At 40.6% G+C, this 16,987-nt stretch overlaps 1 protein-coding gene across 3 annotated transcripts in view; it reads left to right on the plus strand.

Annotated features, from left to right (window-relative positions):
- The first annotated feature begins 1,819 nt into the window (after positions 1–1,819).
- The window catches only part of PTGFR (prostaglandin F receptor), a 39,584-nt gene continuing 24,416 nt past the window's right edge, over positions 1,820–16,987 (plus strand). Inside the window, exons 1-2 of one of the 3 annotated variants that reach the window (XM_053592701.1) lie at positions 1,820–1,930; positions 3,568–4,440. In XM_053592701.1, the coding sequence (XP_053448676.1) occupies positions 3,640–4,440 (801 nt within the window). In that variant the 5' untranslated portion in view covers positions 1,820–1,930; positions 3,568–3,639. Of the gene's footprint in view, positions 2,119–2,569; positions 2,605–3,567; positions 4,441–16,987 lie in introns of those variants that run through there. The other 2 variants (XM_053592700.1, XM_053592702.1) reach the window with 2 other exon arrangements.

Consider the following 16,987-nt stretch of genomic DNA (forward strand, 5'->3'; position numbering starts at 1 on the left):
TGTTCAACAGCGTTGGCGCTATTGAACACAAAGGGGGAATTCTCCACATCTAAACCTCATTGACCTTTTGGGCATGCATTCCACATGTGTGGAATAGGTGTTTTTTTCCAGCATAGAAGCCACATCAGAGCAGGTGCTTGGATGCTTTTTGCATGTAGCTGTATCTCTGCCTCCTTAGTAACAGAACCCGGCACAATGCAGGTGCTTAATGCAGCAGGTGGGTTGCGACCCCTTGGTAACAATGAAAATACATCATGGCATTAGGAAGGTTGAGAACCATTGGCTTAATGAATTTGTTAAACGAATGTGCAAACGAATAGTTCTATGAGAGTGTGCCCTTCTCACAAGCAACCATGCAAGCTGTGCTACTTTTGAATATATTACATAACAAATGTTATGATCTGACATTACATTAATGTCAATTTCTTTCTCCCTCTCTTCTTCCCAGGACCTAGAGCAGCTGATATTAAGTGAGGTGTTCCAGTGACATCTTGAGAGTTTTTCTGAAATCCAGAAATGCTCCCTACAGCAGCCATCATTCAAACAACATTTGGTGAGTGGCGGACGTTGTCCTAGGTAAGGATAAAGAGATGACCAAGACCTTTGCAGAATTTCAATGGGCATGTTAGTGGGAGAGACATCAGTAAACTGATGATTGCAATGGAATATGGTTAAATGTTATTACTAAGTGAAAGAACAGTGTTGTGTGCAATTCACATTTTCATAGTGGCCTATACATAGTTGGTTTTTGGCTACTGGCCATGCGAGTATAATATTTCCCCACCAACCAGGATGTTTGACTAACGAAAATGTTTAAATCCCTTTCCATACCTGAATAATAGTTCATTTTACAAATCATGATCATATCTCAATACACACCACAGGAGAAAACTACGTTCATTTTTTTTTCTACAGTTAATGGTTAATTTATTTTATCTCCCTTTTGCATTATACAATCCTTTCTCATTTTCAGGAATTTAGAAGCCCCTTCTGATTTTAGACTGGAAAAATCTGTGGCATTGGTTTTGTATATATGAGGTGGTAACGTTTTACTTAAATAAAAAGCAAAAGTCAGTAATAGATTCATAAGAAGTTTAGCTAGAAAAATGAGACACCATTAGCTGGTATGGATCAAAAGATATGTGGCGAAAAGCTATTGTCATATAAAAATGGGCTCAAATCACAATCCTAATGAAAAAGTGAGTCTTTTCTTCCTTATAAAATCATCTCCACAATTTTTTTTTTAGATTCACATCCCTTTGGGTGTACTCACACACATCACTAGAATGTTTCTCACCAACGGACAACGGACTCAAAAAAAAAAAATCAATGAAATGTTATATCCCCATCTGCAGGTGTTCTTAAAGCAGACGTCTCGCCCCCCTCCCTCCTCACGTTCCTTGGAAAGCTGGAAACAGTCCAGTTCCCCGTGTGCCGGGGAGCCCTAAGGCTGTGAGTGTTTCCATTTACAACTCTTGGCTTGCAGACCTGTTTTTAACTCCCTGGAGTATCCGCCACAAAGCCTTCCCTCAAATAACAGCCCCTTCCTACCTGATTTGTGTTTGGAGCTGGACTTGGAATGAGTTCAGTCCGCAGGCGACAATCTGACAGCCCCAGGCGCTTCCCCTAATCTGTCTTCAGCTCTGACTCCCATCTTCCATCCTGGGAGATGGCCCCTTTCCCGTTAAATCAGTTTGAAACAGAACTTTCCCTCGCCTAGTCGTCAGAAGGCCGAGAGGGCAGCCCCGTCGCTAATGGGATAGCCGTAGCGTCCGGGCGCGGTGCCCTAGTCTCTCCGGGTTCTGCTCTGGGCCGGTGGAAAAGGGGCGGAGAGGAGCGAGAAGAAAGGGCGGAGGTCACCGCGCGCTCCATCCCGCCCAGGCTGCGAGCGCAGCGAGGTGCAGAGGGATCCGAGCTGCCCAGCTGGCAGGTTCGGCGCGAGGGGAAGGGGCGTGCTGAGGGGACCAGAGGCCGGACGCCAGCCGGGGCCGGAGCAGGAGCGCGGCGCTGAGCCCGGGGAAGCTGCGCCGGCGACGCGGGGTCTGGCGCGCCATGGCGCACACAGGGACGCGCTTTTCTGCTTTGCAGCCAGCCCGGTTGGTGGCCGGAGATGCCAAGGTAACCACCTTCCAGAGGCTGGATCCCCAGGCTTCGGCGTCCGGATGCTCCGCGCGACCCAGGTTCAGCCTCTCTCTCCCGCTGGACGCCAGCGAGAGCTGCGGCCGGCCGAGCGGGAGGGCGCTTAGGCTGCGCTTAGATTCCCACGCTGGGGAGACCCATAGAGCCAGAAGGGTACTCGGCCGACCCGTCCCCATTCTAAACTGTGCAGATGGGGACTGGATGGGAAGGGCTCAGAGGAGGGAATGGACAGAGAGAGGAGAGAGGAGAGACCCCCTTTGCGCCGCGAGGTTCCCTGCAGGCGACACCCGAGTTTCTCTCCCTGGCCGGTGCTGGCCATTGGCGCCTCCACGGGTGGGAGGGAAAACAGCTCTCCCGGGTTTGAGTAATTGCAGAAAGTTTCAGGGAGTTATAGGTTTGGAGAGGAAGTTGCAAAGCCAGGCCTGGGGGCGGCTGGGGTAGTAACCGGCGAAAGTCGAATGAATTGTGAGTAAGACCCGGAGGCGGCGGCTGCCCTCGGGGCAGCCCAGGCGGTCACTCCCGGGATGGTCCCAGGAAAGGCTGGCTCAGGAACTCCCAGCCTCCCGGAAAGCTGCTCTGAAACGCCAATTCAGTTAGCTCGGGGCAAGGGTGGCTGTGGTCGTGTGTACCAAGCGTCTGTGACTCAGGGGCCTCCTCCCCACCCCCGGGGAAGGGGTGATCAATAAATATTTACCCTTGGAGGTTGCTACTCCAAAGCGCAACTTGACAGGGTCTAGGCAGAGGTGCGCGGAGTGAGGCCCGACCCCTTACCCATCGCGCGAACCAGGGTTTCTGCACGGTGACAGCTGGACCCGAAAACCTGAGGACAGACTCACGACTCTGCCTCCCTTGCATCCAGGGCGTGTGTAGTTTGCTATGACTTGGTTTAGGCTTTAGAAGTGCATTCAGGAAAGCGCCATTTATCATCAGTGAAATTGCTCGTCTCCTTCCAAAGGTTGGAGAAGATTCTATCTGCCTGACAACAGGTAGTTCAACTAAGGGGTAATCTGCAGTTTGAGAACAAAACACACCCCAGAAAAGAGCAGAAACTTTGAAAGGGCTTCTGGTTATTACAGTAGGCTAGTTTGATATTTAAAGCTTTAATGGGTTTAAATCTAGTCTTGTTGGAGGTTTTGTAAAATCTGAAAGGTTCAAGGTGTCAGTGAAGTGTCAGGAAGACATTTAGAAGGTGCCACTTGCAGAGAGACGCCTCAGAGGTTAACCAAGGGTCTCAATTCGGGCAGCTTCCGAACCTTGAAAATGCAATGTGGAGCCGCAGCAGATGTGTGCTGCTCTCAGCGTGATGCAACCTCCCTTACCATAGGCCAGATAAAACCGGTCGCACCACGGGGGGCTGGGGCGCTTCAGTCATAAATGTCAGATGAGCAGTGATGCGATCTTCATCATTCCTCTCTCTTTATGCTCCAGATGTTTGCGCTGCACGGCTGCACAGTTTTGAGAGGGAGATGACTTAAGTGGCCAGCTCTTATCTCTACAACAATGTCCATGAACAATTCCAAACAGTCAGAGTCTCCTGCAGCTGGGCTCCTTTCAAATACAACCTGCCAGACACCAGAAAACAGGCTTTCCGTCTACTTTTCAATAATCTTCATGACTGTGGGAATCTTGTCAAACAGCCTTGCCATTGCCATCCTCATGAAGGCGTATCAGAGATTCAGACAGAAGTCCAAGGCGTCCTTCCTGCTGCTGGCCAGTGGCCTGGTCATCACAGACTTCTTTGGCCATCTCATTAATGGAGCCATAGCCGTGTTTGTGTACGCGTCCGATAAGGACTGGATCCGCTTCGACCAGTCCAACGTCCTTTGCAGCGTTTTTGGTATCTGCATGGTGTTCTCTGGCCTGTGCCCACTGTTACTGGGCAGTGCAATGGCCATCGAGCGGTGCATTGGAGTCACCAAACCAATATTTCATTCTACCAAAATTACATCCAAACATGTGAAAATGATGTTGAGTGGAGTGTGCTTGTTTGCAGTTTTTATAGCTTTGCTGCCCATCCTTGGACATCGAGACTATAAAATTCAGGCATCAAGGACCTGGTGCTTCTATAACACAGAGCACATCAAAGACTGGGAAGATAGATTTTATCTTCTGCTTTTTTCCTTTCTGGGGCTCTTAGCCCTTGGTGTGTCACTATTATGCAATGCCATCACAGGAATTACACTTTTAAGAGTTAAATTTAAAAGTCAGCAGCACAGACAAGGCAGGTCTCATCACTTTGAAATGGTCATCCAGCTCCTGGCTATCATGTGCGTCTCCTGTGTTTGCTGGAGTCCGTTTCTGGTAAGAGTCTAAAGTTTTGACAGTTTGGGCTTTCTTGGGTTTATCCATATTCAGTTCAAAGTTTTTGTGTTTTGCAAAGTTGGTAGTCTGTGAGTTCACTCTTTTCAATGTGAGCATTTACTCTGACCAAACATTCATTCCAGCACTCAACTCTGGCTTAGAAGGAAGCTATGTATGACACACGTGGTTATTTTCACATAAGCCCTGAATTGAAAGAAATGTGTTGCTAAACAATTCTAACCACAGTGTTACCTGCTTGCAGTGCAAAGTAGTTTCAATAGAAGAAACTATTCAGTAGGACCAGTTTTTAAAATGTGAACAAAAGGGACCAACTGTAACACAACATTAGGACAGACTCCAGTGAGTCTTAGTAGAATGTGACACAGACTTTTAACCTGTAGATGAGGCGTAATCTACCAGCTTCTTCTAAACAGGTAATGACCAGTCCTCAATTAGCAAAGGGTGGTGATGAGTTGAGATAGTTGGATAGTTCAAGTGAAGATGTCATTATTTCACTAATCCAGGAACTATGCTGCTAGTTTTTATTTTTTTTAATTTAGCCAGCAGGTTGATATTTTTATATGGAAATGAAGGCACCAAATGTAGGTCATTACTATTGCCTGCTAGATAGAAGACAAAACCTCTTCCTTGTAGTAGACAAGTATGATTTTTAACTCTTCTCAACATTTAATTTTATGGAGGAAGGAGTGATTCCATGGCATGAAAGAGAAAACATTTCTTCTGTAAGAAGCAAGTGAGAGCAAAGATTGTTTTCATTCCTTTTTCTGCAGCAGTGGGGACGTGGGTAGGCACCCAGAGATAGTGAGGCAGGTGATACAAAGGTGGAAACGAGACAAAGGTAGAGGAAAGGAAAAGATTGTGGGCGTATGTAGTAGAACGAAGTTGCTGACTGCTAAGGGAATGTTCCTAAACATCAAATAGGTCCACTGCCCCAAATGCCCCTCCCTTACCACAGGCGTCTAGAACAAGCTTAACCAAACAATCCAGGTAATTTCAAAGTTTGTGAGAGCTGCTGCTGCAGACAAAGTTAATTTCATTTTACGAAGAGAGTTCTGCTTTTCTAATATTTCTTTATTTCTACTCATATGAATGCCTCACAATCTGAATTTGGCTTCTTGAATTGTTAAATCACTTGAATATTTTTTTCATGTTGTTCTTGAGTTGGCCAGATCTTTAAAACCCACCCAGGGTGAGAGCGGGTCCCCCAAGGGTGAGTCAGTTTAGGAGACCGCAGGTGAGCCCAACGAGGCTGATTTTTGTGTACGGGATGAAGTTTGAATCGAATAACAGAGACCAGTTCTAACAACACTGGAACCCCCTCCCTGTTCATTTTGAGGAATTTAATTTATGCAACTTGACAAAAGGAGTTTCCTGAGGGTAATGCTTTGTTTTCCTTGGTTAAATTTTGAAATACAGTAGTATTTCAAAATAAAAAGTGAATCTACCAAGTGAATTGAAATTAATTTGGGGGTTGTAAAGGGAGTACAAAGTAAGAAACGTAGTGGCTGAAAATGTGTAAGGAAACTTTTCAAATGCAAGTCACAGTGGAAATATAGTTTTATTTTTACAAAACATTTTCTGATTTCTACTTTCTCTTTAACTATGAATTACTGATCCATTTATGACACCGATGTATCAACATTTCTAAAATGCTTTTGCGTGTGCACTTATTGCTCTGTTAGTTGTGTAGTAAGTGCACCCCCGAGATTCCCAGCCGGGCTGATACTTCGCGTTGTTTTGAGCGTTCTTTGCATTCCTAAGTTCTTTTGTGGAGACTTGTGCCTTCATGGCAATTTCTGACTAAAAGATTTATAGCACTTGCAGTCTGTGTACAGGTGCCTTGAGGATTAAGTCAAGGTCATCAGACAGTTATAAATGGAACTCCGGGAAAAGACCTCAGGCTTCAGAACGCCACAGTAACACCCAATACTAACACCACAGGGGAAACATTTCTCCTCAACCCCCAACATCTCGGAGGATTTTGACAGATGTTCATGATGGCACCATCATTCTCCCACCCACTTTGCACATTAAAAGCTTCTTACTTTTTAAAATACCTCTGCAAGCAGCTTTTAGAACCCTACAGGTATACAACAGATGATAGCAACTTGCCAGTCCATGGGCTGCTTTACACCATATTTTCTGTGTGACTGATAGGGGAGAATTGTTGGCTTTGTCGTTTGAATGAACATCTGAAAACACTTTGACTTGGGTTCACTGTCAGTTTCAAGTCTCAGATTAAAAGGTGGAGGGGCATAGGCTCAAAGGAGGAAACCAATAAGTTGCTGGTGATGGCGTCTGTCTGACAGGATGCAGTGTGTTAGAACTTACCAGGAACGGCATAATTTCTAGAACCATCGGAATTCATGTGGAAGGGCGTGTTTTATTAATGACCATTTTAATATTCCTTTTATGATAGACTTATTTTCTTTCTTTCTTTTTTATTAAGTCATAAATACATAGATCATGAATACATTTATGCCTCTGTAGGATTCAATGTGTTGATTATTTGTACCAATTGGAGTGCTTACATCCTACTAATTAACATAGCTTTCACCTCATTTACTTAATCACAGTGTTAAGACATTCGTGTTCAATACTTGATAGATTTGACTTGTAGCCTTGCAGTATGCTTCATAAATGTGGTCTCACCATTAACCCTCCCTCTATCCAATCACCCCCCTTGCTTCCATCCCCCACCCCTTCCCTCCTTCATCCTGGGCTATAGTTGTGATCGACCCATGAATGGATTAATAAATTGTGGTATATGTATACCATAGAATATTCTGCAGCATTAAAAAAAGATGGAGACTTTACCTCTTATGTTTACATAGATGAATCAGGACTATTTTATTTTTTTCAGGTAGTTTTAGATTTACAGGGAAGTGAGTGTAAATCACGGAGAGTTTACATACCACCACCACCCCCAATCACCCTTATTATAAAGGGTTTTGGCATTTTTGTTACAACTGATGAACCAACGTTGGTACATGATTGTTTACTAAAGTCTGTAGTTTACAGTAGGGGCCTATTTTGATGTTTTACATTCTGTGGGTTTTGAAATGTATAATGACATGTGTGGTTCATCACAATATCATACAGAATAAATGTCACTGCCTTAAAAATTCCCTGTGGCTGGGCGGCGCCTGTGGCTCAGTGAGTAGGGCGCCGGCCCCATATGCCGAGGGTGGCGGGTGCAAACCCAGCCCCGGCCAAACTGCAACAAAAAAATAGCCGGGCGTTGTGGCGGGCGCCTGTAGTCCCAGCTACTCGGGAGGCTGAGGCAAGAGAATCATGTAAGCCCAAGAGCTGGAGGTTGCTGTGAGCCGTGTGACGCCACGGCACTCTACTGAGGGCCATAAAGTGAGACTCTGTCTCTACAAAAAAAAAAAAAAAAAAAAATTCCCTGTAGCTTTAACGAATTTTAGTGTGCTTTGTTTTCCCAAAGGGGAAAAAGGTGCTTCCCCCCACCCAGGAAATGACATTTAGAAATATAGTATAAACATGAAATTTGTTTAAAACTTAACTTGTTAAGGACTTTTAACTTTTACAGTATCTGAGTTTCATAGTTTTAAAACATGGTTAACTCCTATACATTCATTTAATTACAATCTCAACTTAAAAATGTAGGAAATTACAGAAGGTAGGCCGTATTAGTTTACAGTTCCATAGAACAACAATCTAATTCCAAAAATCTTTCTAAGTGAAACAGCAATTATAAAATTGTCTCATGTATGCTAGGTGAATCACTTTTCCTTGTAGGTAAATCTTGAAGACATTCATTTGATGTTTTCATTGTGAGGGAAAAAAGACATTTATCAGCATTTTCAAGAAATGTTTTCTTCATGATCTTCGTTTCTGCCTTTCTACAGGTAATGATTTACTTTAGTGCTCCATTTCTAGCGTACGTAACTCTAAAGGGAATTAATTGTGATTGCTACGTGTATCTCGCCTGTTTGGCAGAGCAATAAATACTTGTTGACTGGTTGACTGAAACTTATGTAGTGTGGATGGCAGGAGATTGGAAATGATTGACCAGAATATGGATTCTGATTTTGTAGAAGAGTTAAACAAATGCAGGAACCTAATGGTAACTTTAATCTGTTCCCTCATCAGCAACTGTAGACTTTGGACATTACTAAGCCTCATCTGTTTTTTACTAGAAGGTCATTGCTTTACCTTCTCTTCATGGACAGAGAATCTTTTTTATTGGGAAAAGAAATATACACAGGTGTCTTTCCCTAAGAAGTGTGCTCTCTTGCATGTGTGGAGTTTGAGTTTTTCCTAAGGTTACCCTTATGTTAATATTTCCAGTCAACATAGTTAAACATTATTTGGTCACTAAGGTGTTTGTCAGATATAGATCAAGTAACTGGCTAATTGAACTTTGAGTGAAATTACTAACAATATTGGCATTGTAATGACCACAGCTTAGGGGGCTAATGGCAAGGGATGGAGAACATGACATCATGGGCATTTTGATATTGGCGAAGGTGGTTTTCTTTGAAAGGCTGACCTTGATTGTCATGTTTCAGAGTGGGGTAATAGGAATCTGTGTGTGTGTCTTAAGTGCACGCCTCAACACCCAAAGGATGACGAATGGATGGAGATTCATGTTTAGGTGACGAGAAAATGTGGAAAATTTATAAATATGTAAATACATAAGTGTGTACATGTATAAGTATGTCCACAAGTATATACTTATATATGTGTATATATAATTTTTTGTATATACACATATATGTGTATATATGTTAATGTTTTAATTTGAGTAATAATTTAACAATTATGTGTTGTCTATATATACACACACACATGCACATAATTGTTATTATTACTCAAATTAAAAAACTTAACCAATCCGGCCCTGGATCTGATTATACCAAGTTAGAGGGCTTATAAAGGGTGGCGTTCTAAAATGCAAGGGGCTCTTTTATATTGTTCCATTGGATCTTGGAATCTAGGTCTTTTGGGTTTATTCTTGGAGCTCTGGTAATTTTGGAGGCAATGTTGTCATAAATTGTTTTAGCTTATTTTGGGCGTGTTCCTTTCTTTGGAATATGGAAGCAGCCTTGACATTGTCTGGATACAGGACCTGATGTCACCTGGGTTCTACTTCTAGGAAGTTCTTGCACAACTTAGACCCACACAGCTCAACATTCATGTCCACACCTTAGAGATATGTTTATGTAGGTTAAATAATGGGGATTCAGGCTGCTTCCTCCTGATGGGGTGGGCATGAAGTAGGTGGCAGGGGCCAAGGGCTGCAGCTGGCAGAGCGGCTGTCTTGGGAGATTTGGGAGCACATTGTTGTCCCCAGTCTTTGTCATTCTCTTGCCTGGAACCGTCTCCCCCTGACACCCTTGTCTCTCTCTCCCTAATGCTTTGGTTACTCCAATATCTCCTCCTCCATTTGGGCTATCTTGAAACGTACTTTTCTCTTCTCTTCCCTTCCCTTCCTCTGCCTTATTTCTCTCATAGCGTTTAGTAGTATCTGATAACACAGTACATGCTTCTTTTTTATTTGCTTGTTTGGCTTTTGCCCCTAGCATGTAAGCTCCTTGGAAGAGGGAACCATGCTGACTGCCATTTCCTCAGTTTCTAGACCAGTGCCTGGCACATAGTTGGGGTGGATAAATATTTGCTGAATGAACCTCATGTGAAGGAGGGCCCTGTTAATGACTGTACTCCTATCTGATTTGGAGTCATTCTGCCGAGGAACTCAGGACCTCTGTCATAGCTCCAGGAGTACTTTTAATACTTCTAATTGTGATTTGTATTACAGAGTTCTGAGAGGGGGCAAGCTTCTGGTTAGCAGATTCCCGAGAACATCAGATGGGAGTGGAGTCCTAGAGAATCTTAGACATTTTAAGATTGGAAACATGGGCTAGAATTTAGGAGTTTGTCAGCATCTAGAGGAATTTCATGGGTAATCTAGACTTGGTATTTTATTTTATGATATGATGATGATTTTTCTTTTTTTTTTTATTAAGTCATAGCTATGTACATTAATGCATTGATGGGGTACAATGTGCTGGTTTTATATACAGTTTGAAATGCTTACATCAAACTGGTTAACATAGCTGTTACCACACTTTCTTAATTATTGTGTTAAGACATTAATATTCTAGAGTTAGTAGATTTGACATATACCCTTGTAAAATGCACCATAGATGTGGTCCGACTCATTACCCTCCCTCCACCCATCCTTCCCCCTCCTCTCCCCCTTCATCTTGGGCTGTAGTTGGGTTATAGCTTTCATATGAAAGTGTGGGTGTTTATAAATTGGTTTCATAGTAGGGCTGCGTACATTGGATTCTTTTTCTTACATTCTTGAGATACTTTGCTAAGAAGAATATGTTCCAGCTCCATCCATGTAAACATAAACATGGTAAAGTCTCCATGTTTTTTAAGGCTGCATAATATTCCATGGTGTACATATACCACAGGATGATTTTTCTTTATTTATCGCTTCTCTGTTGTCTCTCTGCTCCTTGGTGGCTTGCTTCTGTGTTGTTAGTTTGTAGTTTAGTTTCTAAAAATAGTGGGCCACTAATCAGTGTTTGTTGAATGAATACTAATGAACCAAGTACTGAATAGGAGGTATCGAAAGCACAGGGTATAATCAGGCAACAGAAATGTGGATTCATTTTGCCCCACAGACTGTATCCCTGTCTTTTTTCTCTATAATCACACAATTTATTAATAATGTATTTTTTTTTTTTACTAGCATTTTATCTTTGAGGGAATCACGTCAGGGACAAGAGGAGAAAGTTGTTTTGAGTGAAGATGTCTAGAAGTTATGCAAGTGATGACATGAACTTGCATGTTCATAGTGCTAAAATGAAACCTTTATGGTAAATGTTGGAATTCGTCTGAAAGACAGATTTGCTTATGTCGTGTCTTTACCAGCTGATGGAGTGAATGCGTACGCCTCAGTTCATATTGTTAAAGAGACTAGAGACTAAGTAGGTTTTATATTCATGGAAGACTAATTCTCAGAAAAATCCGACAGGCCTGCGTAGTGGGCACTGTGTACCCCTCCCAGATCTTCCTTTGGGTGAATCTTGCTCAGGGAAATTTCCTCCAGCTGAAGAAACTGCCGTGCCTGGGTTCTGTCCCTATGGCTGGGGTCAGTCTGTGCAGTGACAAGCAGATGTGGGGTCCAAGGGACATGCATCTGCAGAGGACTTTCCTTGTCTGTTCTGCCGCTCCTCTCCTACCCAATCCTCCTCATACCCCCAGAAAGCTTTCCATGTGCAGACCTTAGTTTCAAAGTCTATTGCCTGCAGAAAGTACCTGAGGACTTTCTTCCAGAAATCCATTTGTTCATATACTGTCTACACATCAAGTGTATTACACATAGGTTTAGCGTGTAATTTGACACATATGGTGGGCTATGTAGGCTATATATATGAAAGTGAATTCATTTGAATATAATACTGTCTCCCTCCTTGGGAGTGTGGTGTAAAATTGGCTGAGTAAAGGTCAATCAATTAAAAAGCAACACTGGTATGTTGAGAATTTACACAAAAATCTGTTCCGTTGGTTGAGCATGGTTGTCTGAGTACTTTAAGTTTGTTTACTCTTGGGAAAACATACTTCCTGTTTTTAAGGAGAGAGAGTTATAAAAATGCCCAAAGATATGGACCCTGAGGAGGCACTTACAAAACATTACTTGAATGATTTGAGAGTAAACGAATCAGCACAGTGGATTGAATTCATACCCTCATGGATATAAAAATCTTCTGGCTTAATATGTTTTGGGCTTTTTGTTAAGCCTCAAAACATTTGAAGAACAATTCAAGATGTTGCTGTGCCCCCAATCTCTTTGGGTTGCCAGTTTTAATCCATTTGCTTAGACTTATCCTTATACGAGATACACAAAATGAATTCCATTTATATTTACTTTGGAAGACATTTATAGCCACATCGATTTTACCTGGTACATCAATGTCATTTATCTGTATTCAGAGAGGACTTCACCCAGAAGGAGAAGTTTGCCTTTTGATACTTGTAAATACACCGTTCAGAGCTTGTGTAAACCTGTCATCCTGCCTGGTCTATGTCCTGGGTGTGAGAGTGCTAATGCCACAGGGCAGGGTACAGCTGTGGTTTTATGTAGACAGGGAGGTGGTTCTTCTCACCCCTTCCAGTTACTAAGTAGCCAAATAAAATGCAGACTATGGAAGGCTGAAATAGAGTATGGCTGTTTGTGATGGTGAAGGACACAGAGACAATTGGATTGTATGAAAGGAACTAGTTTAGATTTTTGTGCACAGTCCCAAATCAGTTCCCTTGAGAATAGTGTAGTTATTCAGAGTACAGTCTGGGGACACAGATCTCAGCGTCACCACTGTTTAGCTATGGCCTTAGAGTTACTGTCAGCTAATCATGCCGTTTGTGATTAGAATAATGGTACTGACTTGGAGGTACTAGTAAATGAGTTGATGTCCCTAAAAATCTCACAAGTGATTGATTGGCACATAGTAAATGCATAACAAAATCCGAAAATACTCAAGAAGTATATTGGCATCTACTATCTCAATTAAAAATCATCCTCTATGTTTAGTTCAGATGTTTTTCATTTTCTCCTCTCTCTGGAAGGGCTGCACAGTGGGAAAAAGGGAGAAGAAGCTCATGGCTTCAGAAAACTTCCTTGAACGTTTCCATGTGAAGTTGCACCTTGCTGCTGATTTCACTATGTCTTTAGCAGTGAAGATGTTGCCTGCTAATCTTTTGCCTCTTATTCTAATTCAAATATCCTACTAATTATAATCTATAAGTTAATAATGTATAAAGAAATTAGAATCAGGTTAAAATTAGTAAAAAGTGACTGAGATCACAAGGTATAGGCACTGTGTTTCACTACCTTTTTAAAAGTGAAGATGTTACCTACTCATCTTTTGCCCCTTATTCTAATTCAAATATCCTAATAATTATAATATATAAGTTACTAATGTATAAATAAATTAGAACCAAGTGAAAATTAGTAAAAAATTATTGAAATCACAAGGTACTGTGCTCAGAATTGTGAGTAGTGCTAGGCAGCAAAACATAAAGCTCTTCACTCAAGGAGCCTATAACTTCGTTGAAATAAAAGACATAAGATCTTAGCCCTTGGAGAGACAGCATAGTGTAGTGGTCAGGAGACTGGGTTCAAGTCCTGTTTCTTCTGCTTTCTGGTCATGTGACCATAACGACTCTGTGCTTTGATTTCTTCTTGCAAAGTAAGTGTCATAGTGGTCCTCTTTTTACAGGGTTGTTGTGAGAATTAAGTAAATTAATATATAAAAAGCACTTAAAATAGTGTCTGAGGTACAATAATTACCATGTTATCATATGCTTTTGTCATTATATGATTAGTATTATTGTTGTTATTAAATAATGATGCCACCAGCTATAAATTTTTTCAATAAGATGGTTGAAAGCATTTTAAAATTACTTATTAAATGAGTAATGGGAGTTAGAGGAGGGAGCTCCACTAGTGCTTCTCTGTGTATTAGTTTGAGAAATATTTACTGGGCACCTACCATGTGTCAGCTGCTAGAATAACAATCACAGTGGTTTGACTATTCCTAATAGTGATGGTCTGGAACAATAGTATTTATGGAAAATGAAAAGAGATGTGGGGAATTGAAATATGAAGAATCTATCTTTTGTTTTAACACAAGAGCAGGTATTCTGTTGTGAATGTGGATGAAAAGATTATTTTTGATTTATAAAAGAGAAAAAAATTTCTATGGGATGCAATTTAGAAAGAAAAATTAATGGAAATTAGTGTGATCCAAAGTCAAGTAATATAAGCTGTAAAAACAGATGAGAAAAGATATAATGATGTGTGTAATTCCTAGAGACAGAAAAGTGTACAAATGAGAAACTCCTTAGTATTTTAGCCAGGCTTTAGAAAATTAGAATACAGCAGGTTGTAATAATATTAAATACCAAAAGATTTTTCAAGTAATGAAACATGAGTCGTAAAAAACTTAAGTCAGATTAATAAATCAAATTAGTCTTTTATACTATCTTTTGATAAGGAAATGACCCAGGATATGGAAAATAAGTGAATTGCATGTGAAATGAAGCATTACAAAAGTAACTAACACTTTCTAAGAATTTAAGTCAAGAAAGTTTTAGAAAGAGGACCAAAAATAAAGAAAAATAATTAAATTACTGTGAACGCGAATAATAAAAATTCATATATGCTTTCACTTCACAGTTAACGATTTACTCACTGATGTATTCTCTCAGCAGACTTTGTTGGGAAAAAGGCCAGGTCTGTCCAGGTGGAGGGAAGGGATGGGGATAGAGGTGTGACCTGGGAAAATGTTCCCAAGACAAATTCTAAGGTTCCTATAGTTTGTCTGTGACCTTTGCACTTTCTGTCCAGTCTCTGCATGTGTGTCCTTTCCACTCTCTGCCCCGTGTAATACAGGGTCGTGTAACTCTTAGTGTTTTCGTGACTCTGCTTGGGAGCCGTCAGGGAGGTAACTGGCTCAGTAAGTGCTAAGCATGCAGGAATTACGTGGTTGCAGCAGCAGCAGCAGCAGCAGCAGCATTGGGGTCTGTCATCACCATGACATATTCCTTTATTGTGCTTCTTGCATTTATGTTCACAACAGGAGACCAGAAAATGGAAGGAAAAAGAAAAGTCCCAGGGATGACAAAGAGACGAATGCAGGAGTGGGGGGCGGAGTAGGCCACGCCGGAGAGCAGCAGCCAGCTGGGGGCAGGGTGGGTGCGGGGAGGTGCGCTCATGGTTCAGGAGCTCTGGGGGAAGGGCCAGACAGACCTCCCTCTATTTTCACAGACCTCTTTTCCTTATTGAGGAATATAAAATTTTATGTGTTCTGTTCCCCAAGCTATTTAAAAAGACACAATGTTTTCTTTAGCTATAAAATTTCATTGTAAAAAAAAAGTAAACTATAAATTCAATTTTTAAAAAATCTTTCAGATTCCACTATCCAGAGATAATCATCCTGGCTACATCCATCTTTCTAACCATGTAATAAGGGAAAAAAACCATCAAAGAATTATTTTAAGTTTTCGATTAATAGAGTGGTTAAACATTTCCGTTTCACAATTTGTTGGGCATCATCTCTTGTCTGTTTGTAAGTGTATGAATATTTGTATTTTTCGAAATGATTTTCTTTAGCCAGCAAAGAAGACATAATTCTGATATATAAAATTAATTACAAAATCAATTGCTTCCAAAATAACTGTTTCCAGGTTTATTGTTTGTGTTTTAATTTAGCGTTTAGTTTATAAAAGTGGAAAATTAATAGTTTTTTTTGCGGTTACTGCTTTCTGTTTCATGTTTGAGAAATCTTTACTCGGGCTAAGGTGATATTAGCATTCATCTCTTTTTTCTTGTAGCATGCATGTTCTTTTTTTTGTATTTGTGTCTTTAATACATTTACAGTTTATTTTGGTTTGATTTACAAGTTAATTATCTGAAATTTCTTTTGAGTGGCCAGCCAGTTGCCCCTAAATTATTTATTGAATTATCTTTCTACAACTGTATGGAATTCCTGCCTTTATTATATATAAAATTACTTTTTTAAAAAAATTTATTTATTAAATCATAGCTGTGTACATTAATGCAATCATGGGGCACCATACACTAGTTTTATAGACCACTTGACGTATTTTCATCACACTGGTTAACATAGCCTTCCTGACATTTTCTTAGTTATTATGTTAAGACATTTATATTCTACATTTAGTAAGTTTCACATGTACCCTTGTAAGATGCACCATAGGTGTGGTCCCACCAATTACCCTCCCTCCACCTATCCTCCCCCCTCCCTCCTCTGTCTCTCCCCCTTCCCCCTATTCTTAGGTTATAACTGGGTTATAGCTTTCATGTGAAAGCCATAAATTAGTTTCATAGTAGGGCTGAGTACACTGGATACTTTTTCTTCCATTCATGGGATACTTTACTAAGAAGAATATTTGCTAGTTCCATCCATGTAAACACAAAAGAGGTAAAGTCTCCATCTTTCTTTAAGGCTGCATAATATTCCATGGTGTACATATACCACAATTTATTGATCCATTCGTGGATCGACGGGCACTTAGGTTTTTTTTCCATGACTTAGCAATTATGAATTGGGCTGCAATAAACATTCTGGTAGAAATATCTTTGTTATGATGTGATTTTTGGTCTTCTGGGTATATATACCTAGTAGATATATATAAAATTCTTACATATAGTTTGATTTTTCTGAAATCTTAGTCCCATCCTGATGATCTATCTCTAGCTTTACTTACAATTATCATCATCTTTACATTTTATTTAGACTGCAATTAAATTTATCAATTACAATATAGTGTGTTCCTTTTCTCAGTCATGATTTATTATTATCAAAGTCACATTTTGAATAAAAATTTTAAGTTTTCTTCATAATAGTGTGCTGCATTGGGTTTATCCTTAGATTTTAAAGCTTATGTTTCTACTGTAAATAAAATATTATTTTCTTTCATTACAAGAAAGCACTGATATTGGTAAATATATTATTTATTT

Source organism: Nycticebus coucang, chromosome 5 (genome assembly GCF_027406575.1).
Source record: "Nycticebus coucang isolate mNycCou1 chromosome 5, mNycCou1.pri, whole genome shotgun sequence".
In the NCBI taxonomy this organism is placed as follows: domain Eukaryota; kingdom Metazoa; phylum Chordata; class Mammalia; order Primates; family Lorisidae; genus Nycticebus; species Nycticebus coucang.